The sequence below is a fragment of the Macrobrachium rosenbergii genome, chromosome 50 (assembly GCF_040412425.1).
Source record: "Macrobrachium rosenbergii isolate ZJJX-2024 chromosome 50, ASM4041242v1, whole genome shotgun sequence".
NCBI classification, from domain to species: Eukaryota; Metazoa; Arthropoda; class Malacostraca; order Decapoda; family Palaemonidae; genus Macrobrachium; species Macrobrachium rosenbergii.
This window is the reverse complement of record NC_089790.1, coordinates 31,120,266-31,145,009: the sequence shown is the minus strand read 5'-3', so window position 1 is coordinate 31,145,009 and position 24,744 is coordinate 31,120,266. Positions and strand designations below refer to the sequence as shown.

At 37.3% G+C, this 24,744-nt stretch overlaps 1 protein-coding gene across 9 annotated transcripts in view; it reads left to right on the top strand.

The window, feature by feature from the left end:
* tam (DNA polymerase gamma, catalytic subunit tam) overlaps positions 1-24,744 on the top strand; it is a 76,816-nt gene that overhangs the window by 48,307 nt on the left and 3,765 nt on the right. For 5 of the 9 annotated variants that reach the window (XM_067094398.1, XM_067094399.1, XM_067094395.1 and 2 more), the window contains exons 7-8: positions 12,003-12,112; positions 17,111-17,202. In XM_067094398.1, coding sequence (XP_066950499.1) covers positions 12,003-12,112; positions 17,111-17,202 — 202 coding nt within the window. The remainder of the gene's footprint in view (positions 1-12,002; positions 12,113-17,110; positions 17,203-24,744) is intronic. The other 4 variants (XM_067094402.1, XM_067094403.1, XM_067094401.1 and 1 more) reach the window with 1 other exon arrangement.

Genomic DNA, 24,744 nt, shown 5'->3' with positions numbered 1-24,744 from the left:
TCTAAATTGAATGATCAAAAATTCAAATTTTTGGGGCTTTCGCAAGTAACAGAGATCGTGGTAGAGCACCGACCATGTGCTCTGAAAGCAAAGTCTGGTTTCTGGATTCTGTACGCAAAAACATTTGTTCCACAGTTTAAACTAACAATTTTTAACTGGACCTTAAAAAAACACTTAACTTTCAAGTTTGGATGTTTCTATGATTCTTGCTGATGAAAACAGTTTGAAATAAAGCTAAAAGTAAGGAGCACTGAACCCTTGTGCATGTAGCTTCCACTAGCAGAGGGTAAAGGAGCTGGTCTTTTGCCTGCCCTGGTCGCAAACAAGACGGCAGACGCGCATGTGCAATAGTCACTTCTTGCATTTTTTAACGTAGGAAAAACTGGGTTCAGCTTCGCTGAAGATAAGGGAAAATGCCTTCTTATCTTTGAGTCCATTATACTCTATCACGTGTCATAGTGTTTTCATTACGACACAATACCCTGCTACAGGACCAGGCTAGAAAAATATTTCTTTGATACTAGTCTAGTCACCATGGAGTGCTGGCACACCATGGGGGTAACTCCTTGAGGACAAAACAAGCAACTATGCTATAAAAAAAGAAAAGATTTTGATTACTGTTTTTAAATGAAAATGTAGTTGATTTTACTACTTTTTTATTTCACAGTGAATTTTGTTTGGCTTTTTGGCTGATAGATCTCCATCTTGCTTGGAGTTTCCGCAACCTCTGTATAAGTGGTATAGTAGGTATTTAAGTTTGGTGTTAGGGAAGCTGATGTGACCCCCAGTGGTTTTAGTGGGTCTGCTTTCTGTGATGGGTTGATTGTGATGGGCAGAATTTTTGTTTGTGCTAGTGCTTAGTGCCAAATTTGGTTCTGGACCATTCCCTTGGTGATAACATAAGTAGGTTGGGAGAAATTTGACTTTTTTCTCTGTATTTACTGTTGCCCACTTGTTTTTTTTTCTTTGGTGCTTATTAGCTCCATCTTGATTTCCTGGTTGTTCCGTAGCATCCCTCAGCTTCCTCTTGTTAGTCCTTCTCCTTCTTGACTCTCTCACTTGCTTCTCTGCTCCTGTGTCTCCCTCTCCCTGCACACACATCATGTTTGCATTTTTTTCTCCATGTCTTTGGAACATTGTTGGAGCTAAGTCAAAGGAAATCCCCGATCATTCTATAACTCCCTCAGTTTCCTTGTCTTGCTCATTCTCCTTTCTGTGCAAGAAGTTTGCATACACTTGATTAAAATAATTAAAGAGTGCACCTTCCTGAAGGCAGGAAAGATGTTGTAAAAGACCTATAGTAGTCATACTTGTAATTTTGATGGCATCCATCAATAGAACATTTGTATAGGTGCACTGTACTACATTATGCATTTTCATTTCATGTGTGGAGTGGGACCAGGTTGTTTTGATGAATAATTTGCTGGTTTTAGTTTTTTGTAACAGATTAATAAATTGTAGATATTACCTGGGCAGGTGATAGTCACATTATTAAAGTTTATTCTTTTTAGGGCATTCTTGTCTTCTTGATGTTGCGTGTGCATAATAACCTTGAAAAGATTTTGTTTGTCCTTTTGCTGCTGCTGTTGTTCTGGTTCTTGTCTTTCCTTTGACACTGGTACCAGCTGTCTTGGGTGGAAAGGATTTTGTTTTTCTACCTGGTGAATTTAGAAGACGTTGATAATTTGTCGACTAACCCTTTCTTTGTATTTTGCTCTTCAAAGATGAACAGGGTGTGAGCGCCCTTCTGGTTAAAGTATTCACTTTATAGCCCTAGTATGTGGGTGGAACTGGGGATCATTGTCTTGGACAAGGTCTCCAGTTCCAGCCCCATGTTGAAGACATACACTTCTACTATGCCCATGCAAATATCCCACTACCAGCATATGAAAACAGGCTTCCTTTAAGTAATTCTATGTGAACATGCAAAGTGGAGACTTGGGATAACATAGCATTATAAAATAGTTTCATCAGACCATTTTTGCAGAAAATTCATATTTGCAATTTCTAATGGTAAATGATCATAACTATTAGGCATTATTAAATGAATATTAATCAAGGTAAAATAAAAAAAAAACTTGGGTAAAGATGCTAAAAAATTGTTTGAATATGTTATTGTGGAATTGCATTCACTTAGTTCTATCAATAATAGGTTTTGAAAGTTGGGTACTGTTATATGGATCTGCTACAGAATCAGCCGTACAAAGTTTAAAATCATTATGTAATACAAGATTTAGAATATTCACTGGACTTTTGAAACCTTCTTCAAGCAGATCTGTACAAATTGAAATTGGTAAGCCATCCTAAACCTTACATTGTGGTCTCATAACAATTCCAAGTGCTTAAAGATACAGGGAAGTGATTGACTTAACAGAAAGATTTGTTTAGAGGGATTTTTTCATAACAGTCATTCACCTCCATATCCCATAGAGTCAGTTGACTTTATAACCTTTTATCAATATCGTTTCATTAGAAGAAGTTTTTTCAGAGGGAGACAAAGATTGAGTGAGCGAGTGTACCCATGTACATACATGGCTGTACCTTTACTGTGCAGTACGGGCAGGTATAAATAGAAGAAATTTAATCATTCATGCTGAGAGTCAGAGATAGAATTGCTCATTGCTTTTGTTCTTGCCATAATTTTCCAGCCCATATGATGATGATTACAGTATTATCATTATTGCAATTTTATGCAATAATGTTTATAGTGTTTGTTTATGTACTGATGGTATATAGTATATACTATGATGACAGTGTACTCTTCTGTCAAGAAGTATCAAAAACTATTGGAATTAATCTTGCAGAGGACAGGCGGATGGGGGACAGGTAGAGTGTGAGAGCCATAATTTATCTGATTGTAGCTTTATACATGCAGTACAATAATTTTCATCCTCACCACCATTCCTTTTCCAAGTGGTCAGTTGCCATGATGTATTTTCTCCAACTATTCCCCTCGAAAGCATCTTTCTCCACTAAACCTTTCACCAAAACCTCCTTCACCTCATCACTCCATCTGATCCTTTACCTCCTCCTTGATCTTGTACCCCTAACATGTTCCACCCTAGTCCTCTTTATTTCTCCCTCATCACTCATACAGGTACATACTACATGCCCATACCATCTCAGTCTGAACTCTCTTATCATAACAGCAATCTTTACCATCCCAGTACTTCTTATCATGTCTTCATTTTCCTGTCTATCTCATAGCAGGATTCCCAGAATCTTCCTTTGTTACTCATTTTGTTACTCCTTTTGTTACTCCTCCATTCTTAATGCCCATGTCTCTGAGCCATAGATTATCACTGGTTTGATTACAGTGTAATTGGTCTTTATTTTAAGTTCTTTTGCATTGTTTTATCACACACCACCACACTACCCCTGCTGCTTCCTGCATTTCCTGTTGGTTGCTTTTGTCATACTTTCAACCTCAACTTCACACAGTTCCCCCTGGCTTAAAGGAGATCCAAGTATTTGATAGTCTCTACCTGTTTTAGATCTAGGCATCTTCTATTGTATGAATAACCTGTCTTCCCTTCAGTTTTACCCATCTTTACCTTCATGCTGCCCCATTTAACCCTTAAACGACGAGCCTCTATTTACAAAAACGTCTCCCGTATGCCGGCGGCGTTCGGAGTGAGTTAAGCTGAAGCGGAAAAAGTTTTTCAAAAAATCACAGCACGCTTAGTTTTTAAGATTAAGAGTTCATTTTTGGCTCCTTTTTTTGTCATTGCCTGAAGTTTAGTATGCAACCATCAGAAATGAAAAAAAATATCATTACCATATATAAATATTGGAATATATGACAGCGAAAAAAAAAAAACTCATATAATTGTATACAAATAGCGCTGTAAGCACAACGGTTAAAGCTAATGAGTTAATTTTTTTTAGTTGTATTGTACACTAAATTGCAATGATTTTGGTATATAACAAATTGTAAAACGATCAAAGCAACACAGAGAAAATATTATCACAAAATGATGCATGAATTAAGTAACACGCGGACGTAAAAAATGTTTTTTAAGAAATTCACCATAAATCGAAATATTGTGCTAGAGACTTCCCGTTTGTTGAAAAATGAAGCTAATTGATTGAATATTACTAGACTGTAAGTGTTTTAGCTTACAATTGCAGTTTTCGACCATTTTGGTCGAGTTAAAGTTGACCGAAAGTCGAATTTTTCTATTTATCGTGATTTATATGAAAATATTTCAAAACTGATAAAAGCTACAACCATGAGTTATTTTCTGTTGTATTGTACATGAAATTGTGCACATTTTCATATATAAAACTTTATGTAACGACTAATATAAAACGGTGCAAATATTACGACGAGACAAAAGAATTTCTGAGATGTTCGGCCAAGTTACCGCGCAGGGGTAAGGAAAATGTTTTTTTAAAAAATTCACCATAAATCGAAATATTGTGCTAGAGACTTTCAATTTATTGCAAAATGAAGCTAATTGATTGAATATTACTAGAATGTAAGAGTTTTAGCTTACAATTGCGTTTTTTTACCATTTTGGTCGAGTTAAAGTTGACCGAAGGTTGAAATTTTGGCAGTTATCATGATTTATGTGAAAATATTTCAAAACTGATAAAAGCTACAACCATGAGCTATCTTCTGTTGTATTCTACATGAAATTGCACACATTTTCATATATAAAAGTTTATGTAACGACTAATGTAAACGATGCAAACATTACGATAACATGACAAAAGAATTTCTGAGATGTTCGCCGAGTTATCGCTTCGCAGACATAAGGAAAAAGTTTTTTTTTTTTCAGAAATTCACCATAAATCAAAATATTGTGCTAGAGACTTCCAGTTTGTTGCAAAATGAAGGTAAATGATTGAATATTACTATAATGTAAGAGTTTTAGCTTATAATTGCGTTTTTTTACCATTTCGGTCGAGTTAAAGTTGACCAAAGCTTGAAATTTTGGCAGTTATCGTGATTTATATGAAAATATTTCAAAACTGATATAAGCTACAACCATGAGTTATTTTCTGTTGTATTCTACATGAAATTGCGCACATTTCCATATATAAAACTTTATGTAACGACTAATATAAAACAGTGCAAACATTACGACAACGTGAAAAAGAATTTCTGGCGCGGATGTAAGGAAAAGTTTTTTCAAAAATTCACCATAAATCGAAATATTGTGCTAGAGACTTCCAATTTGTTGCAAAATGAAGGTAAATGATTGAATATTACTAGAATGTAAGAGTTTTAGCTTACAATTGCGTTTTTACCATTTCGTCGAGTCAAAGTTGACCGAAGGTTGAAATTTTGGCAGTTATCGTGATTTATATGAAAATATTTCAAAACTGATAAAAGCTACAACCATGAGTTATTTTCTGTTGTATTGTACATATAATTGCGCACATTTTCATATATAAAACTTTATGTAACGGCTAATATAGAACAGTGCAAAAATTACGACAAAATGACGAAAGAATTTCTGAAATTTTCGGCCGAGTTACCACGCGGGCGTAAGAAAAAAGTTTTTTCCAAAAATTCACCATAAATTGAAATATTGTGCTAGAGACTTCCAATTTGTTGCAAAATGAAGGTACATGATTGAATATTACTAGAATGTAAGAGTTTTAGCTCACAATTGCGTTTTTCGACCATTTTGGTCGAGTCAAAGTTACGAAGGTTGAAATTTTTGTAGTCGATACCACGTACGTCCACTTGGCACCCAACAGACAATTTTAGTCGACGTATGATACGTCCAGTAGGCGTTTAAGGGTTAAGAGATTCCTGCCACTCTCTTAACGTTCTTTGCAATTCTCCTTTAGTCTCTGCCATAATCACCCGATCAACAGCATATAACAATATTCATAGATTTTCATTCTTAATCCCTTCACTCAGTGCATCTATAACCAGTGCAAAAAGAAATGGGCTAAATACTGATCCTTGGTGTAAACCAACTCTTTTGCCACATGCTGTAAATACCACTGTTGTTGTTCTTTTATACATCATTTCAGCCTACATAGCCAATTTTGCTGGCACTTTCCTTTCTTAACACTAAAATGCTACCTCTCTTGGGATTCTGTCAAATGCCTTTCGTAGGTCTACAAATGCACAGTAGAGCTTCTGAATACTTTCCAGCCTCTTTTCCTGTAACTGTCATATAAAAATACAAACCCAACAGTTTACACTAAGGGCCTGTTGTTTTCGTCATCATCATCATTTTATTGTGTGTCTTGGAGTGCTGACTGATGGGTTTATACTAAAAAAAATTATTTTGTATTTTAAAAATTTCTATGTTTCCCATTCCTTTAGATAACAGAAGACACTTTCTGTTTCAGCTGTTAAAGGTTACAAGTCTTTTGTTTAAAGATCTTGAATCTCTGTGGACTTGATGTGCAGTCCTCCATGGAGCTTAACCCTTAAACGCCGAGCCTCTGTTTACAAAAGTGTCTGCCGTATGCCGGCGCGGTTTGAGAGTTAGCGCCGAAGCGGAAAGAAAGTGTTTTTCAAAAAATCACAGCACGCTTAGTTTTTAAGATTAAGGGTTCATTTTTGGCTCCTTTTTTTGTCATTGCCTGAAGTTTAGTATGCAACCATCAGAAATGAAAAAAAAATATCATTATCATATATAAATATTGGAATATATGACAGCGCGAAAAAAAATTTCACATATAATTGTATACAAATCGCGCTGTGAGCAAAACGGTTAAAGCTAAAGAGTTATTTTTTTTTTGCATTGTATTGTACACTAAATTGCGATGAATTTGGTATATAACAAATTGTAAAACGATCAAAACAACAGAAAATATCACAAAATGATGCATGAATTCGTAATGTGCGGACATAAAAAAAGTTTTTTTCAAAAATTCACCATAAATCGAAATATTGTGCTAGAGACTTCCCGTTCCCGTTTGTTGCAAAATGAAGGTAAATGATTGAATATTACTAGAATGTAAGAGTTTTAGCTTACAATTGCATTTTTCGACCATTTTGGTCGAGTCAAAGTTGACCTAAGGTTGAAATTTTGGCACTTATCGTGATTTATATGAAAATATTTCAAAACTGATAAAAGCTACAACCATGAGTTATTTTTTGTTGTATTCTACTTAATATTGCGCACATTTTCATGTATAACACTTTATGTAAGGCCTAATATAAAATGGTGCAAAAATTACAACAAGGTGACTAAAGAAATTCTGAGACTTTCAGCCGAGTTACCGCGTGCAGAGGTAAGGAAAAAGTTTTTTCAAAAATTCATCATAAATCGAAATATTGTGCTAGAGACTTCCAATTTGTTGCAAAATGAAGGTAAATGATTGAATGTTACTAGAATGTAAGAGTTTAGCTTACAATTGTGTTTTTCGACCATTTCGGTAGAGTCAAAGTTGACCGAAGGTTGAAATTTTGGCCTTTATCGTGATTTATATGAAAATATTTTAAAACTGATAAAAGCTACAACTATGAGTTATTTTTTGTTGTATTCTATATGAAATTGCACACATTTTCATGTATAAAAGTTTATGTAACGACTAATATAAAACGGTGCAAACATTACGACAAAGTGACGAAAGAATTTCTGAGATTTTCGGCCGAGTTACCGCGCGCGGACATAAGGAAAAAGTTTGTTAAAAAATTCACCATAAATCGAAATATTGTGCTAGAGACTTCCAATTTGTTGCAAAATGAAGGTAAATGATTGAATATTACTAGAATGTAAGAGTTTTAGCTTACAATTGCATTTTTCGACCTTTTCGGTCGAGTCAAATTTGACCGAAGGTTGAAATTTTGTCACTTATCGTGATTTATATGAAACTATTTCAAAACTGATAAAAGCTACAACCTTGAGTTATTTTTTGTTGTATATTACATGAAATTGCGCACATTTTCATATATAAAACTTTATGTAATGACTAATATAAAACGGTGCAAACATTACAACAAAGTGACGAAAGAATTTCTGAGATTTTCGGTAGAGTTACCGCGCACGGACATAAGGAAAAAGTTTTTTTCAAAAATTCACTGTAAATCAAAATATTGTGCTAGAGACTTCCAATTTGTTGCAAAATGAAGGTAAATGATTGAATATTACTAGAATGTAAGAGTTTTAGCTTACAATTGCATTTTTTTACTATTTTGGTCGAGTCAAAGTTGACCGAAGGTTGAAATTTTGGCACTTATCATGATTTATATGAAAATATTTCAAAACTTATAAAAGCTACAACCATGGGTTGTTTTTTGTTGTATTGTACATGAAATTGCACACATTTTCATATATAAAACTTTATGTAACGGCTAATATAAAACAATGCAAAAATTATGACAAAGTGACGAAAGAATTTCTGAGATGCGTCGCTGATGCACTGTAGTGCGAGAAGAAAGAAATTTGCGCATGCGCGGCTGGGTAACGCTTGTAAACAAAACAACAGCATGATCCGTGAACTCCCATCATCTCTCAAGGCGCGTGATTTAAAATCTTTCGCAAACTAGGCCTATAACTATTTTTCTGCGAATATTTAAAAAAACGTTTTGTAGTCGACGTACCGTACGTCCACTTGGCACCCGACAGACAATTTTAGTCAACGTACGATACGTCCAGTTGGCGTTTAAGGGTTAAACAAGCAAATATCTTTCCCTCACCTTTTGTTAACTTGTTTAAGAGAAGCTCAAAGGCAAAGCTGTCAAATATGTCAGTTTAATATGACGGGAAGGAGGAGTGTTACCGATTAGTGAGTCAAAGAATCCTCTCTCTCTCTCTCTCTCTCTCTCTCTCTCTCTCTCTCTCTCTCTCTCTCTCTCTCTCTCTCTCTCTCTCTCTCTCTCTCTCTCTCTCTCTCTCTCTCTCTCAACCTACATATTACTGTATTACTGTTTCTCTTTACCTGTACAGTAGATAATTTTAGATTGATCTAATTTTACCCATACCTGTCTACGAACTGTAAATGCCCCATTCTCAAACATAGAGACAGAGCATTTCAGAAGAAAGAGAAACAGACAGAGTAAAGAAGTTCTTAAAAATGAGGTTGAGAAGACTTCTAAAAGTAGATCAGTGGAATGGGGAGAGAGAGGAATAGTTTACTAATCTTCACACTCTCCTATATTTTTACATCAACCATTTATTTCTTTTTTTAAGGATAATATATTAAGCTAACTTTTAAATTAAATTACAGTAACTTTAATTTCATTTAAAAGTTAGTTTAATACTTTGGGAGCATGATTAGAGTCATATTTAGTGTTTAAACCCTAGAAATAAGGACTTATTAGCATTTTTAGAGACCGTGCCAAACTTACACGAGAATTTGCCTTGCAGCGAGGGTGTCTGGAACCTAACCTCGCATAAGTACGGAGTATGACTGTAGTAGGTTTTAGTGAAACCAGTGTAATTTTTTTAAAACAAAATTTGTCGATACAAATCCATTACCAGTAATATACAGCTCCCTCCTTCCATCCCCGTTGTTCTTGCAACCTTTTGTAGTACGTGCAAAAAGTGATTCTTGACTGTTGGAGCCATGGTCTAAGAAAGCGAAGGTTTGTTCATGTGCAGGTAGGAGGAGCTACACCTACGTCACGTGGCAAGGTGGGTAGAGAAAGACTCGAAAGGGAATATTTGTGAACCAAAAGATTTTAATTTTTATAATGGGATTTTCCCAATATTTTTGTAAAAATGTGGTTAAGCAAAATGCAATACTTTAATTGTTATTAAAGGTAATGGAATGGCAATAAAAGATTTATTTCATTCATAGGATATTGAACTTCACTATAACATCAAGAATATAATAAAGAAACAGCTCCTTGTGGTAGAGACGTAATTTTGTGTAATATTTACAACTGATATTTAGTGCAAAAGAAGCAAAAAAAAAGTTATAAGTGGTGACTTACTTTCAACTGAAAACAATTTATGGTTACCTAATCTTATAATTGGTGGCATCCGGTCAACTAGAATTATATTATTTACGGTGCAAAGAACAATGGAAATATTACCGAGTCTCTATAAAAAGATTAAGTAGGTCAGCCATTTACTCTCCAAAGGAAACTTTGTATTTTAATTCCCTAACCTAAAGTTCATAATTGGTGGCATCCCATCAACTGCAGTTATATTATTTATTGGGCAAAGAACAAGGGAAATATTGCTGAGGTATTATAAAAAGATTAAGTAGTTCAACCATTTACTCTCTAAAGGAAACTTTGGTATTTTTATTCTGTGACCTAAAGTTTATAATTGGTGGCACCTGGTTAACTGCAATTATATTATTTACTGGGCAGAGAACAATGGAAATATTGCTGAGGTATTATAAAATTAAGTAGGTCAACCATTTACTCTCCAAAGGAAACTTTGGTATTTTAGTAACTGCCCTAAAGTTCATAATTGGTGACATCCGGTCAACTGCAAATATATTTACTGGTAGAGAAACTGACGAAATATTGCTAAGGACTATGAAAAGACTAACTAGATGAAAAATTTATTCACCAAAGGAAATTTTGATATTTTAATTCCCTGGCCCAAAGTCCATAATTGCCGAGGTATTGCAAAAAGGTCAAGTAGGTCAACGGTTTATTCACCAAATGGAATATTGGTATTTTAATTCCCTGACCCAAAGTTCTGGTCTAGCAATTATTTTTTAAGTTTGAAAACAAAAATTTCATAAACCACCTTGATGATGATTGTTAGCTTTATAGGAAATCAGCTTTAATGTTCAGACGTTTAATTGTATAGAAAATAAATGTAAAAAAATTTGTTTACATCTCTTTCCTTGTACATCACCCAAAATCTGAAGTGAAAATCGTGACATCAAACTGTTTGCAACATTTGATTATCAATGGTAATAGCATAGTAAATATTAAGTGATAAATATATGTCATATTATAAATATAGTCAACTATATAAACTGATTTATTATGAACAGTTAACTTTACTTGGATAGAATACCATTACACTTACTCTTTCCTTGCGTACCACCAAAAATCCAAATAGGGAAATCATGGCATCTAATCATTTGCAATATTCAGTTATAAATGGTAATAGAAAACATAGTGACTGTTATTAAGTAGCAAATATTTGTCACATTGTAATATATTAACAATATAAACTGATTCATTAAGAACCATCGACTTCACTTCAAAAGAATACCAGATTCTAAGCTTGCCTTCTGATGTAGGCAGGTGCATTGTTGGTATTGCATCATTCTTTAATTGTACAACGTGTCTTGGTATTGAGATTCCAAGTAATTCATATTTAAGGTTCCTTGCATAATCAGTTGATTCAAAATGCAAACCACAAGGCCTCAAAGAATCTGTATGAAATTTGTCTTTTCTCCTTACACAGATGAATCCATTCCTTTATTGTTCTTCATTTTTAGGAAATTTATGAAAAGTCAGATCAGTATTTCGATCTGAACTGGAGTTACATCCATACAGTGCACAAATATTCGGCATAGTTCTACAAAAATATGAATACACAATATAAAGTCACGATTGCATTCACACCTCCTCCCTTCTGCTATACTTCCTTGACCTGGCTGACAGGTAAATACCCCATCTGCTCTCAGCGTGACGTCATGTGCAAAGTTGGTTGAATTTTGGGTTGCTTATGAACAGACCTTCTCTTTCGTAGACCATGGTTGGAGGACCTTATAGGCTCAGATGATACATGCACTAACCTGTAAAAAATTACATACTTATATAGGGTTGTTATCCTGGTTTCATGCATCTACACTGGGCTTGGAGCCAACATACCACTGAGAATACAGGACAGCTTGAATAAGGAATGTTATGAGAACTAATTGTCTCAATTAGCCATTCATCTAACTAGAAATATTTATAAACAGTGAAACAAGTCTGTCAGTAAATGTGAAGTCTCATTGCTTTTTTTAACTCTCTTACTATTCTTTGATAACCAAATAATTACTCCACTTACATCTTGTCTTATTATTCTTTGATAACCAAATAATTACTTCACATACATCTTGTTCAGTTGAAGGTTAATGTTGAATTTTGTTTATCATATCTATAGAATTGATATGTTAAGTTTTTATTGTTTCAGCTGTTGACTACTTGCACTTAATGATAGTGTCAATGAAGTGGCTTTTCAAGAAATATAACATTACAGGCCGGTTTTGCATCAGTATTCATGATGAGGTAAGACCCTTTATTGAAATACCTCCACCAATAAGGGTATATTGTTTCACTTTGTGTCTGCCTGTTTGTCTTTCTGTATCTTGGCTGTCTTTCTGTCTCTTAGCTGAATTACATGAAAGCTAATAAACAGATTTTTATGAAACTTCGTGAAAACATTGAGTGACCCCTTGCAGGTGATGAACTTTTGGCCTTTAAGATTTAATGCTCTTTTGCCATAGAAATCATACTAAATTGTCATCATTTTATTCTCAGTTCAATGGTGGCAATCTCTAGTAGCATGCTTCCACAAATTTTCATCCATTTCCATCTGTCTGTGCTTGAGCTATTTTGTTGAAAGACAAGCATGTAAATAAAAGCTTATACAAGTTCATAGGAGTTGGAAAATTACATTTGTGTTGGTATGTAATCCGTGGTTGCCATTTCCCATAATGAATGTAAATAATTACCAGACTTTTTGTAAAACACTTTGATGTTGCAGAATGAATTTTGTGTTTTAAGATTAGTTAGTGACATAAAGCAGAAAGAGTAACTGTTCAGGATAGTAAAGTGACTGAGGAAAGATGGGAAAGATGTAAAAGGGACAAAGTATATAAAAGAAGAAAGTAAAGAAATTAATGTTGAACATCCAGAGATAATGGAATGATGGAGGCAGTATTTTAGAAACTTGAATTAAGTAAATGAGCATGATGTAGAGGATGTTGTCATGACAGCAGGACCAGTAGAGAACATAATAGCTGAAGAGGTTAAAAGGTCCATCAGAAAGATGAAAAATAGAAAAGTCCACGGACTGTCGGAAAATACAAGGAAAGCAGGTCATCAACAAACTAACTTGAATATCTGAAAACCTGATGCAGGAAGTGATAAGATCAGAAGGGTTGTAAAATAGCCTCACAATAGTGAAATCTCAAGGAAAAGGGGATGCATCACTGTGTTGAAATTACAGAGGAATAAGGCTACTTGAACATGCTATGAAAGTATTACAAAAGCTGTTGGAGGAAGTGCGCAGAGAAATTGTTCAGTTGACAGTTGTCTGTTTGGCTTAATGCCAGAGAGATCAACAACTGAATTAATTCTTATGATGAGGTAACTTCGGGAAAAGTACCATGTAAATAAGAAGGAATTATACTTTATATTTGTATATCTTGCAAAGGAATGTAATAGAATATTGAGCCCAATAATTAAATGAGCATTGTGCGGGCAGAGGGTGCCAGAAATAGTCATTAAGCTGGTGATGTTACTTTGCTTTAACCCTTACTGGATGGGCATGATCATATGATGACAATTTGGTATGATATCTATGAAAGCCGGGCTAACTCTTATGAGGATTAATATTGCGCGCCAAATGGGCTGGATGAAATTAGCGGGAAAAATGTTCATAGCACTTCAATTGGCCATAAATGGCTTATGGCAACTGTATTATTAATGCTTAGTATGGGAGAGAGGTAGACCAGTCAGCCTTGAGATTTCGTTGGGGCATGTACTGCCTCTCCATAGCTCCAGGACTTCTTTTTTTTTATTTGCTCATAAATTTACCCAGGGATTGCTGTTGGTTTTAGTTCTTATCTTTCCTGATAGTAGTTCAGATATAAATGTAATTTTCAAAGTAAAATGCAAAGAAATATTAGAACAAACATGTATACCTCACAAAAAGGTACTGCATCTCCCCATCTCAGTAAATCTTGTAAATATTTTACAATAAATACTCATAGTTTGTTACTGATTTTAGTTCTTATCTGTTATGATGGTGTGTAAGTTGTAATTATAATTTTACAAAATAAAATAAAATGAATTATTAGAAAAACATGTATAACTGTAAAATTAGCATATATTTTTACGAGTGTCTTGTAAAAGAAGCCCCACAGAGGGTTGTAAATAGTCACTTTCAACTTCTTGTGGACGGTATAGAAAAATTTAGAATGTTTTTCTTACACCATGTGCATTTGCATATCTTCCTCTTTCCACTGATGTGTTTTTTCTTAAATTGGCCAACTTTAAAGTTTTTCCGGTCTGGGGGTGTGCTTAATGTATACTTATCCCATCCCATAAGGGTTAACATTAAATCTAGAGTGAAGACAGTGGCAGGTGTATCAGAAGAACTTGAGGTAAATGTTAGCATCCATTAAGGATCAATGCCAGGCCCTTTGCTGTTGATCTTAGTAGTGGAAGAAGGATCAAAGGAGGGTAGGAAAGGGCCCCACCCCTGTTGGGTGCTTTAATAGATGACCTTGTGTTAACAGCAGAATGTATGGAAGAGGTGATGGAAATTTTTAAAAGGTTGAAGTGTAATGGAGAGGAGAGAACAGAAAATTAACATTAAGCAATAGAAAGTTTTAGTTAACCTGGAGAGTGAAACAAAGGTTGAGAGATCAAAAAGACAGAGAGTAACTGCAGCATGCGTAAAATGTGAAGAGATAACTAGACAATTGGTAAATAAAATTATCCAATTGAAGGAGAGAGCAGACTTAAAAAGGTCACATGAAGCCTGTACTACTCTGCAGCAGAAACATGAGTAGTGACGAAGAATAGCCATTCGGTACTTAAGACAATGAAAAGAGGAAGTTGTCCTGTTTCGACAGCCACACAAGAGGATTGAGAAAATTAGTGAAATTAAGTGCAAGGCTGTGAAGGTGAAACTTAAAGAAAACCCCTTAGTTGCACTGGGAAGCAATCATAGGAGAGGTAAAATAGCATAAAGGGTGCTTTCAGTCACAAGGACATTGATCCTGAGTTGGACATGAGTCCCCAGACAAAGAAGCCATGGAAGCCAATGTGAATGAGGAGTGAACTTCTAGAAAGGAGGGATGAGACCAAGAGGGCTGGAAAGACATGTCTGCTGAAGACAACCTTTAAAATCCAGTTAGCTTCCTAGATGAATGAAAAGACATAAACTACTTGAGGTATGACTTTAGAGGTCCTTTCAGGGCAGACAAGGACAGTTTGAGGAGAAAGCACAGCAAGGCACCCAGTAACCATGGAACCTAAGGATAAGACTTTAGGGAGTCCCCGGTTAACTGTGGCATCAGCTAACTGCATTTCAGTATTACGGCGCTTGGCTAACTACGACGTTAACCAGATTTTCAGCGCTGGTAAGTGGTTTAACGGCGCCAATAAACCGCTTAATGGCACTGTTAACCGGTTAATGGCACTGTTAAGTGGATCGGCACTTTTGGTGTCGTAAGTACCATTTATTCGGTCAACGGTGATATTTTGTTACCAGCGCTCAGCCGATAACTGAACCCCCACTGTTAACCGGGGACTACCTGTATTAGAAGAGATTCTAGGCAACAAACTCCAGGCCAACTGACTGCCACCATAAATTTCAACATTTAGGATGAGAGGCTCCATCAAAAGGAGTAAGGAGAAGCACCGGGAAAGAGTTTAGTAATAGCTTGAAAAGTGACAAGTGAGGCTGTGAAAGCCATTTTTAAGAATTGACTCAATAAGAGTCAAAGGGTGAACGAGCATGAAAAGTCTTGTCACTGTTAATAGCCAGAAAATCAATTTATTGTCAGGAGCCTGTTCTTGTTGAAGAATTTAAAAGAATTGTTGGGGCAAAGACCCAGTAAAAGAGAAGAGAGAAAGCCAATCAATGTTCTTTAGATAGAAAAAGACAGTATTATGGGAACTGAAGACTGAGAAAGACAAGTACTTTACACAGTTCATTAGAGGAGGTAAAGGTGGAGGGAGAGGATCTGTCATCCATGCAGCAGCTGCCATTATGACAGGAGAGCTACTCTTCCTGAGGTACACATGATAATTGGCTCTCTAGGAAATGCACCAATCAAGGAAGGGCACAAAATTAATGGAAGGAGTTACTCTGCAAGTTCTTGTAAAAGAAGTCAGAACTATGGAAAGTTGTAAAGACACCGAGGTCATTCCTGGACTGGAGAGAAACAGCAGCCACCCAAATTTGAGCATAGCTGCAGAGAACAGAACTGAGGGCACTAAACGGACAAAAACAGAGCAGTAAGGCAGAGCCAGGGTATCTTAACTCAAGCTGTGGTACTTCACAGGCTTCTGAGGACAAGAATCACTCTAAAGGAAGGCACCAGCAACAGGATAATAGGAGGTCCTAACTTGTAATATGTCACTGACATGGAATTTATCAAAGGCATGACTGAGACCTTGTACAATTAAGTTAGTGTAAATCTCAATCACAGACGAGCAAAAACAACTTGAACTTGTCCTTCCCTGGAGAAGAGAGGAACACAACAGTTTCTGTCAGTGACATTCAAACACTTTATCATTCAAGTACTTTATCATATCGTGTCTCCAATTCATATTTAGACAAGCAAAACCCCCTCTCACATTTAATACATTTGTCCCTTCTCTTTTGCAGTGGGATATTTTTATTTACCAGTAATCCAGCTTCATCTCTGCATTTTACCCATGCTGCTGCAACTCATTTCCTTATGGCTGTCTCAGTTTTGGTTTCACAATCCACTGTCCCCCCAAGGTAGAAGAAATGGCCTACCTTTTCAAAGACCTGCTTCTGTTACAATGAGGTTCTCACTTTCCTTCTCTTCCATATTTGCTCTTGTAATAGCTCATTGGTTGGATAGACTACAAAATAATGATAATTGTAATGTATTTTTGGTATCAGAAAGCTTTTACTTTTCATATATTTTGTAATCCTTAGCACCTGTTTTGACATCATATAGTACATTTGATTCACAATAGAGAGTTCACTCCCACACCTCTCCTCCAACAAACACATAACCATTTTTCTTATTAACATTTTTCATTGCTGCCTTCACAATCACCATAATCTTTGTTTTTTATAAATTGATTTTTAGTCCCCTTCTCTCCATACCAGTCATATACATTTTACACATATCCACCCCCACTTCCTTAGATTTTACAGGTAGCCCAGGTCATGTGTATAAAACAGCTCCCAGTGGCCCCCTTCCTTTCTGTCCCGTCTTTTGCTTCCATTAATGTTCTTTTTATTTTGTATGTAGTATTCATGTTTAAAATAAATGTTGCACTTTCTTGTAGGTTCGATATATGGTTTCTGAAGAGGATTGTTATAGAGCAGCCTTAGCACTTCAGATTACAAATCTCCTAACTCGTTCTTTGTTTGCCATCAGGTGAGTTATATTTACAGTAAATTTCGGTGCTTTGATTTGATGTAGCATTTTATAGTTTGTTATTTATTTTGTGTGGTATTTTACTTAAATTTCATTTGTCACAAATTCATTAAATTACAGTTGCCTAGTATGTACATCAATACAAACATACTCTAAGCTAGAGAACTCTTCCACTTGGCCATTTATGCATCTGGGTCACTCGGCACTTGTATACCTGTTATTGTTAATCTGTCATAACTTCCAATTTGCTATTCCTATTCATGCTTTTGGAGTTGGTTTGTATATAATTTGTCAAAACTTTTATGCTCTTAGAATCAGTTTGTATATAATTTGTTTAAACTCTCCTAATGAGTCATTAGTGAGTGCTTTTCTTTTGCCATTCGGACCTTTTGTAAGTAACTTGTTTTTGCATTTTTGTCATCTGTTGTAAGTGGATATTTTTCCTCTGAGCAGCTGTTCTGTTCATTTTCTTCCTTGGTTATTAGGGGTAGGTATTTTCTCTGCTAATTGTTGTGAATTGCAGCTCATCATAGCTATATTTAGAACATATTGATGTTGATTGTGAAGTTTAGCTTTTTGCACGTTAGATTTTAGTTTCCATCAAGTATTGGTTTGTTTACATCAAGTTCAGTAGCTTTTTCACTATTAATTTTTATATTGCGATACACTCCTGAACACCTGAATTAGCCTGGTCACCTACCAGGAAAATCTTGCTCAAATGAGTTACCTCTTGAAATGAGTTACCTGAAGTACAAACACTGCTGCAAGTCCCGGCCGAGTGAGGCCAAGATCCCCAATTGCTTTTTGTTAAGCCATGCTGTGTGGGTGTGTCCCACATCAGGCGAACTGTTGGTCATTTAGCCCGACCCCCATTTAAGAATTTGGACATCAGATCACGATTTGGACTGTTTTCAACGCATTTTCTCCTGGATGGATACTTTATTGATAGGATTTGGAACTTCTCTCCGGAATTTGACTTTGGGATCACTTGGGACTCGTTTGGATAAGTCAAACAAGAAGACGTTGCCGTCTGCTAGCGCCGATGCTTCCACTTTGTTTACACCTTCGACAACAGAACCTTCTTCTGCTAGAGATGCTGACGCTCATCGGCCCTACACGTCCTGCAAGCGTAGGATGAGTACCCTCAAACACGATCGACATTCTGTTTGTATTTTATGTAGGAAGATATGGTGTAGTATCAGTCAGATAGGTAGCGAGTCTTGGTCGGTAGATCAGATGGAAGAATTATTCAAAAAGTTAGAGGACAAGTTACTAGCTGAATATGTTTAGTCTATTTTTCTAGCTTTATGACTAAATTAACGGAAACTAGAGATAAGGATAGTAGCAATAGTGCTGTAGATACTAATCGTTCTTTTTCAGCCCCCCTGTCTGTTCCAGAACCAGCCCTAACGGGTGCCGGGGGTCATGGAGAACCGCAAACCTCGAAGGTAGGATCTGCCGGCCCCCCCGGCACGGAGCAGGCAGTGTTGGCAGCAGATTTCCCCCTTCTCTCTAAAAGTGTAAGTTCTAAGGTGGATTTAGAATTAGGAATCACTCAGAAGGGTAGGAATTCTAATTTAGGAAGTATTCAGGAAAACTAGTTGAACGTGGTCTTCTTTGGGTTCAGGTTTGGTTGGGGTCGCTAATGTTTAGGTCTCTCATTTAGATCAATCGTTGGGTTTATTTCCTGCTTCGTGCTCTGTGCAACAAAGGTTTCCAGATCTGTGGAGGGTTGTTCAGACTTGGTTTTTGATGTATTTGGTTCTGAATTTTTGTTTTCCTTGAATACTCCTTCTTCGAAGGTTCCTTTTCCTTTGGGGGTTTTAAAATTTCTTTCGTCTCGCGATGATGGTAATTCTGGCGATCGAGTTTTTCCAATATTCATGATCGTGTCTTAAAGAATTTTCTGATTTGATAATGTCTATCAAGATTATCAGGGGCGGGGGGAACAGAACCAGTCTATTTTCTTTGAAATCTATGGCCTCTTCGGCCGCTACGGAATTTTCCCGTTTTTCCCCTTTTTCTTCTAAGCCTTCTTACATTGCCCTTCTCAGTCTTCTTTTCGGTCCGCTCATTGGAGGGCTCTCGGGGCCTTTGTTGCGCATCCTGTTTTCTTGGTTTTTAACTCAGCAGAGCAAGGCTTTCTTGCTTCAACCCTGTATATTAGAGCTCAGCGGCCCCCTCTCTCTTTTTGGGGTTAAGGGAAGGGGTACTTTTACGGATCCGTCGTCTTTATCACCTTTTGCAAATCCGGTAGTTTCTCAGGCATCCGGTCTAGTTGCTTCTCAGGTGTTTGCGGAAGCGTCAGCAACTCCTTATTTCATTCTTTACGGGTTCCTAACTGTAATGTATCCTCCGCGATTCTTGCGGTTGTTACAGCAGTCGGCGATTCGCCTGCGCCAGCGTTCAGTGTATCAGCACCAATAGTTACCTAACTGTAATGTATCCTCCGCGATTCTTGCGGATGCTACGGCAGTCGGCGATTCGCTGCGCCAGAGTTCAGTGTATCAGCACAGATAGTTTCCGCAGCCTTTCCATTCTCCAGGATAGTTGGTAACTACCTTCTTCTGTTACCTTTGGTTCAGTACCTCGTAACTTCCCCTTCATACTCCTTTGTGATCAGCTGTTCAGTCCCCATATGGAGAAGCAGCAGCTGGAAAATCAAAACAAACCCTAGAAAGTCATCATAGTGTTGGCATCAAGACCCATTATAATCATGGAAATGTCTCATCTCTACACCAATGACCAGAATATGGCCATGGCAATGGCTTTGGTTGTAATCGCCATGGCTGAAGAAGAAGAACGTGTTAGGCTAATTACGCTAGCAGCCCTTTTGTTGCACAATTATTTATTTAAAGAATCTAGACACAATGAAATAGCACCAGAGTTAATCGACAGAGAGGATGTAAATAATGTTAGAGTAATTGCAGGGCAATGGCGTAATGGCACTGATGTTGGCTGGGAAAACTTGAATGCTCTAGGCCAAAGGCCTACACAAGAGGCTATAAATGTACGCAACACATTTTGTGAATACTTCAGTAATGAAGGCAAGGTAGCATTTCAGGATGCTATGGCCTTCAGACACTAGTTCTTTTTTTGTGGTGATGATAATAATTAAGAGCTACAAATATATTTGTATAGGAAATAAAATTATACCATTGTGTACATCCAGGACTTTAGTATTTTTATAACCCTGAGTGCAATAAAAAGTCTTCTGCATAAATTTTATAAGATAAATAAAGTTTCTGTGCCAATGTTTTTTTTATTTAACATTATAATGCAAATGTGTAAAAAATAAAATTATGGCCCTGGTACAGATTCTTTTCTTTTGTGTGTCATATCTATACCCCATGGAAGAAATCATACAGGAAAAAAAAATACCTCCTTACAACAGTTTATGGCCAATGATTAACTGCCTTCCTCCTCTTTCAACTCGTTTAGGAATGCAGCAAGTTTAAGCATAAGTTTTGGATGTTATGGCGAGGAAATTCAGAGATTACTTCTTTTACAAAAACCCCTGCTGCGTATGGGATGTCTTCTTTCCTTTGTGCTTGTGCAGTGGTTTTTAAAAAAGATAATGCTACCTCGGTTGCACTGGGTGCATGTTCTGGTGTCATATTCCTTTTACGTTTTGGAGTAGGAGTTCGACCACACGTTTCATTATTCCGTGATGATGATGATGATGATGATCGACTTGTTCCTGGCACAGAGTGTGAAGATGATGGGGTAGGCAGATCAATGTCATCTACGCTACTGTCATAATTGAATGTCTGCAATGGCTGATGGATGACTTCATCATCAGACTGATAGGAGTCAACTTGTACCAAAAGAGATTGGGATAACTTGGAATCCTGCTGATTGGAGGTCTGAGACTCCTGCTGGTGGGAGGACTGGGACTCCTGCCGAAAAGAAAAGGTAAATCATAAAAAAGGAATATACAAATTAAGGCAACTTCTGTAATAACACTGAAATGCAAAAATAAACATACAATACTTGAAACAGTCATCATTCTTAATACTTACAGACACATTGGTCTCAAGGTTTGATGTACTCTTCCCTGGGGTGACAACATCAGTCAGGAACAACATTAAATCAAAGAGCCTCCATTTTGGAACATAGTCTCCTCCTGAGCCACTTTTTACTTGTTTGATTTTAGCCAGCTCCCTCCGAAATGATGTTTTTAAGCTACTAAATTTCATCATTACAGCATCTGCAAGAGAAAAATTCAAGTTTGATTAACGAATCATGTTCAAATAATGAAATGAAAGGGTATTTTGATTAACTTTTAATAATCATAGAAATAATGAAATGAAAGGGTATTTTTATAAGTTGGCACAACAGGGGATCAGGGGTGAAGCCTCCTGGCCAGGCTAATATGTTAGGTTAGAATTTCAACTTTTAAGGCTGGTATCCAAAACAAAAAAACAAAGTCTAAAATACTCAATACGGGGATCCAAAGGGCCTTTGGCCAGCGTATGTTCAACTTGTTCAATGAAACGACACTTAAGACAATTTCTCTCTATGTACATGCAACATTTGAGATGCGAATAGTCAATATTCAGAATTTCTCATAGTAACCATGCAATAATTCAGTGACAGGTCAGGAGGTTAGGTAGGTGTTTTAGGACATTATAAGGCACTAGCCTAACCCAAAACACCTACCTAACTTGTCCCTAACTTGGTTAATTCCTAGCTGGGGGGGCTATGCCCCCAAGGCCCCCCTTTAAGAGTTCCACCTTCACATACTTACATTTGAGGACAATATAAACAACTTTTCTACTATAACTTTTCCTAAACACCAAAAAAATTTTAATGGTGCTGTTTGATACTCAAAGTATGCTATCCTACCCAGAGTGCGGTTATGGCCTCTGAATTCTAGCTTATATCTGTTACAGTATATTAAGCAATATGAGTAGGCTTGCCACTAGTTGAGTGTTAATAAAGTATATATCACAAAATAGCCCATATTACATATTGTCACATGCTAATGGTATCATAATATCACATGACTGACAAAGGTTAGGTTGGTGTTTATGGTTAAGCTAGCCTCTAATGGCAGTTCTCTAACATTGGCTGGCCACAGAACTATGAAAGGAATAGCCTAGCTAGGCCATAGTTTTGCATAGCCTAGCAAGGCCATTGCTTTGCCTAGCCCAGCTAGGCCATGGCTTTGCATGGCCTAGCTAGGCCATGATTTTGCTGATTACCTTATTTCACACAACCAAATATAGCCTAAAGTGTTCTACTACTACTATAAAACTAAACAGTGACTACATAAAAACAATATACATACCTGCATCATTAATTCCTTCTACATGTGGAAACGCTTGAAGTTCCGTATCTTGCCATACAAGTACTTTTTAAGGGTTTTCTTGTTGTAGGAAGGATCCTTGTCACAGGATTGGTCAGCGATCTCACTCTTTCAATAAGGCTCCTCAATCTCAAATGTCCATTGCACAGGCATGGTGATGTTCTTGATGATGCTCTGCAGCTCGGACACACGAACATCGACCACCGAACGAATGTAAACAATTGCTGGCGATTTCATCCAGCAGTGATGGGTATATGCGAATCGGCTTTTGCTGGATGTACTGAGCACTTGTTCAGCAAATGCTGAGCTCTCTGGAGCCGTGCTGCGTGAAAATTCGCCCGTGTAATAGCCGCTTAATTCCAGGGTCTTGTGTCTCCGCATGCTTTCTCTTCAGGTATGTCTCAGGAATCGCTGGGACTTCCACATCGAGAATGCAGGTATAATCTGGAACGATTCTTGCTTGTCGGATCGTCTGTGATAGTCAGAAGAAGCGGATCTGACATCCGGAAGGTCTATAGTCTCCCCTCTTCCCGACGTTCATCTGTACTCAGATGCCTCATATCAAGGTTGGGGAGCAACCTTGGAGGAACCCAGGCTTCGGGCCTCTGGAGGGATCGGGAACGAGAGGAGTCATAACCTTCGGGAACCTCAGGGCTGTAAAGGAAGCCCTCAGGTGTTTCTCAGTCCTAGTGCGCAACACAGTAGTGGGTCTGCTTTGCGACATCGTAACTGCCGTGTTGTATCTGAGAACTTGGGGGGAACAAGATCATTAGAATGTAGAGGCGTATACTTTCCACCATTCGGTCTCATTCATCAGGTAATCAGGAATTGCGGTAGTGTCAAGACATCTATGACTCTAGCTCCTTGCTGGCTCTAACGCCCTCGGTTCTGGAATTCCTAATGCTCCTTACGGAAGTTCTGATGTTCCTCCTCATGCGGAAGATCTTTTAGACAACCACATTTTCACCATTATCATTCAAACCCTTGCGTGATGAACCTAGTTGCGGGCGACTGCTGAGCGAACAGCTAGACAGTCCAGACACTCTAAAGCTATGTCTAGACAGTGTTTCTTTCAGCTTGAGAAGTCAACCCGTAAGCTTTACCAAGTCAACTTGACATGGGGAAGTCTGTGTCGTAAGGAAGGTCATTCCATCTTTAGGCCTGCCATAACCGAAATAGCTGGTTTTCTTTTATTCCTTCGGAAAGTCAAGATTCTTCCATTTTCAGCTATTGCTGGCTACCGCTCAGCACTTTGCAGTACATTTTTCTATCTTCCCGAAAATTTCTAGTAGTAAAATCTTCTTTGACTTGTTACATTCCCTCGGGCTCCATCGTGAGATTTGTCGGAAGTTCTAATGTTAAGATAATTGGTTAGGTGTTTTATTTTTTTATTTCTTCCTTACGGCTTTAGCTGCAGATAAAAAAAAAAAAAAAAATGGGCAAGGAAGTTTCTAGGCCAGTTTCCTAGGCGGAAATGATAAGTATTTCTCTTCTTCCGGAAGTCGTGGCCGAGGCTAAAACTCTGCTTCGTTCATTTAAGGTTCTTTATCTGCAAGTGTTCGGTTCCGGCATCAGCGGGGATGTCTTTATGTCCGATGCGAATATTTATCAAGGTTGATAAACTCCGTCCGCTTCTGTGTACACTTCTTGTCTCACCGCGGAATCCTTCCTGTCCGCTGTCGAAGGATGCGATTAGTTTCTTTCGGAGAAAGGGTTCCTGGTTCCTGGTTCATAAGCGCTCACTACACGAACACAGTTGCGGGCACACTTCACGATTCTCGTTTGGTGCGAGGTTTATGCCCTTGAACGCAATTTAATTTGACGTGACCTTATATTTGGTATTTAACAGTTTTTTTTTGTTTTTAATTACCACACAGTATTCGGAGTATGTCCACTTCATCTTCCTTTCTAAGGAATGGTTCAGAGTCTTCTATTCTGGAGGTAGTTTACTTGCGAGTCCGTCTTTGTTTTCTTCCTTCACTTAAGAGACGTTCAATTCGCCCCATCGCATATAGTGGCGAATTTTCCTATCTAGGGTGTGTTCAATTAGCTGAGGTGGTATTCTCTTAGTGCGAAGACTCGGAAGGTTATTCACTTTGTCCACGTTTAACGGCGAAGTCCATTATCTAGGGTGCTGTCATTTAGCTAGGTAGTATTCACGTATTGCGGTGATTATTAGGTTAACCAGATAGAGAAATTCCTTCTAGGCTTTAGAATCTTAAGCAACAGTG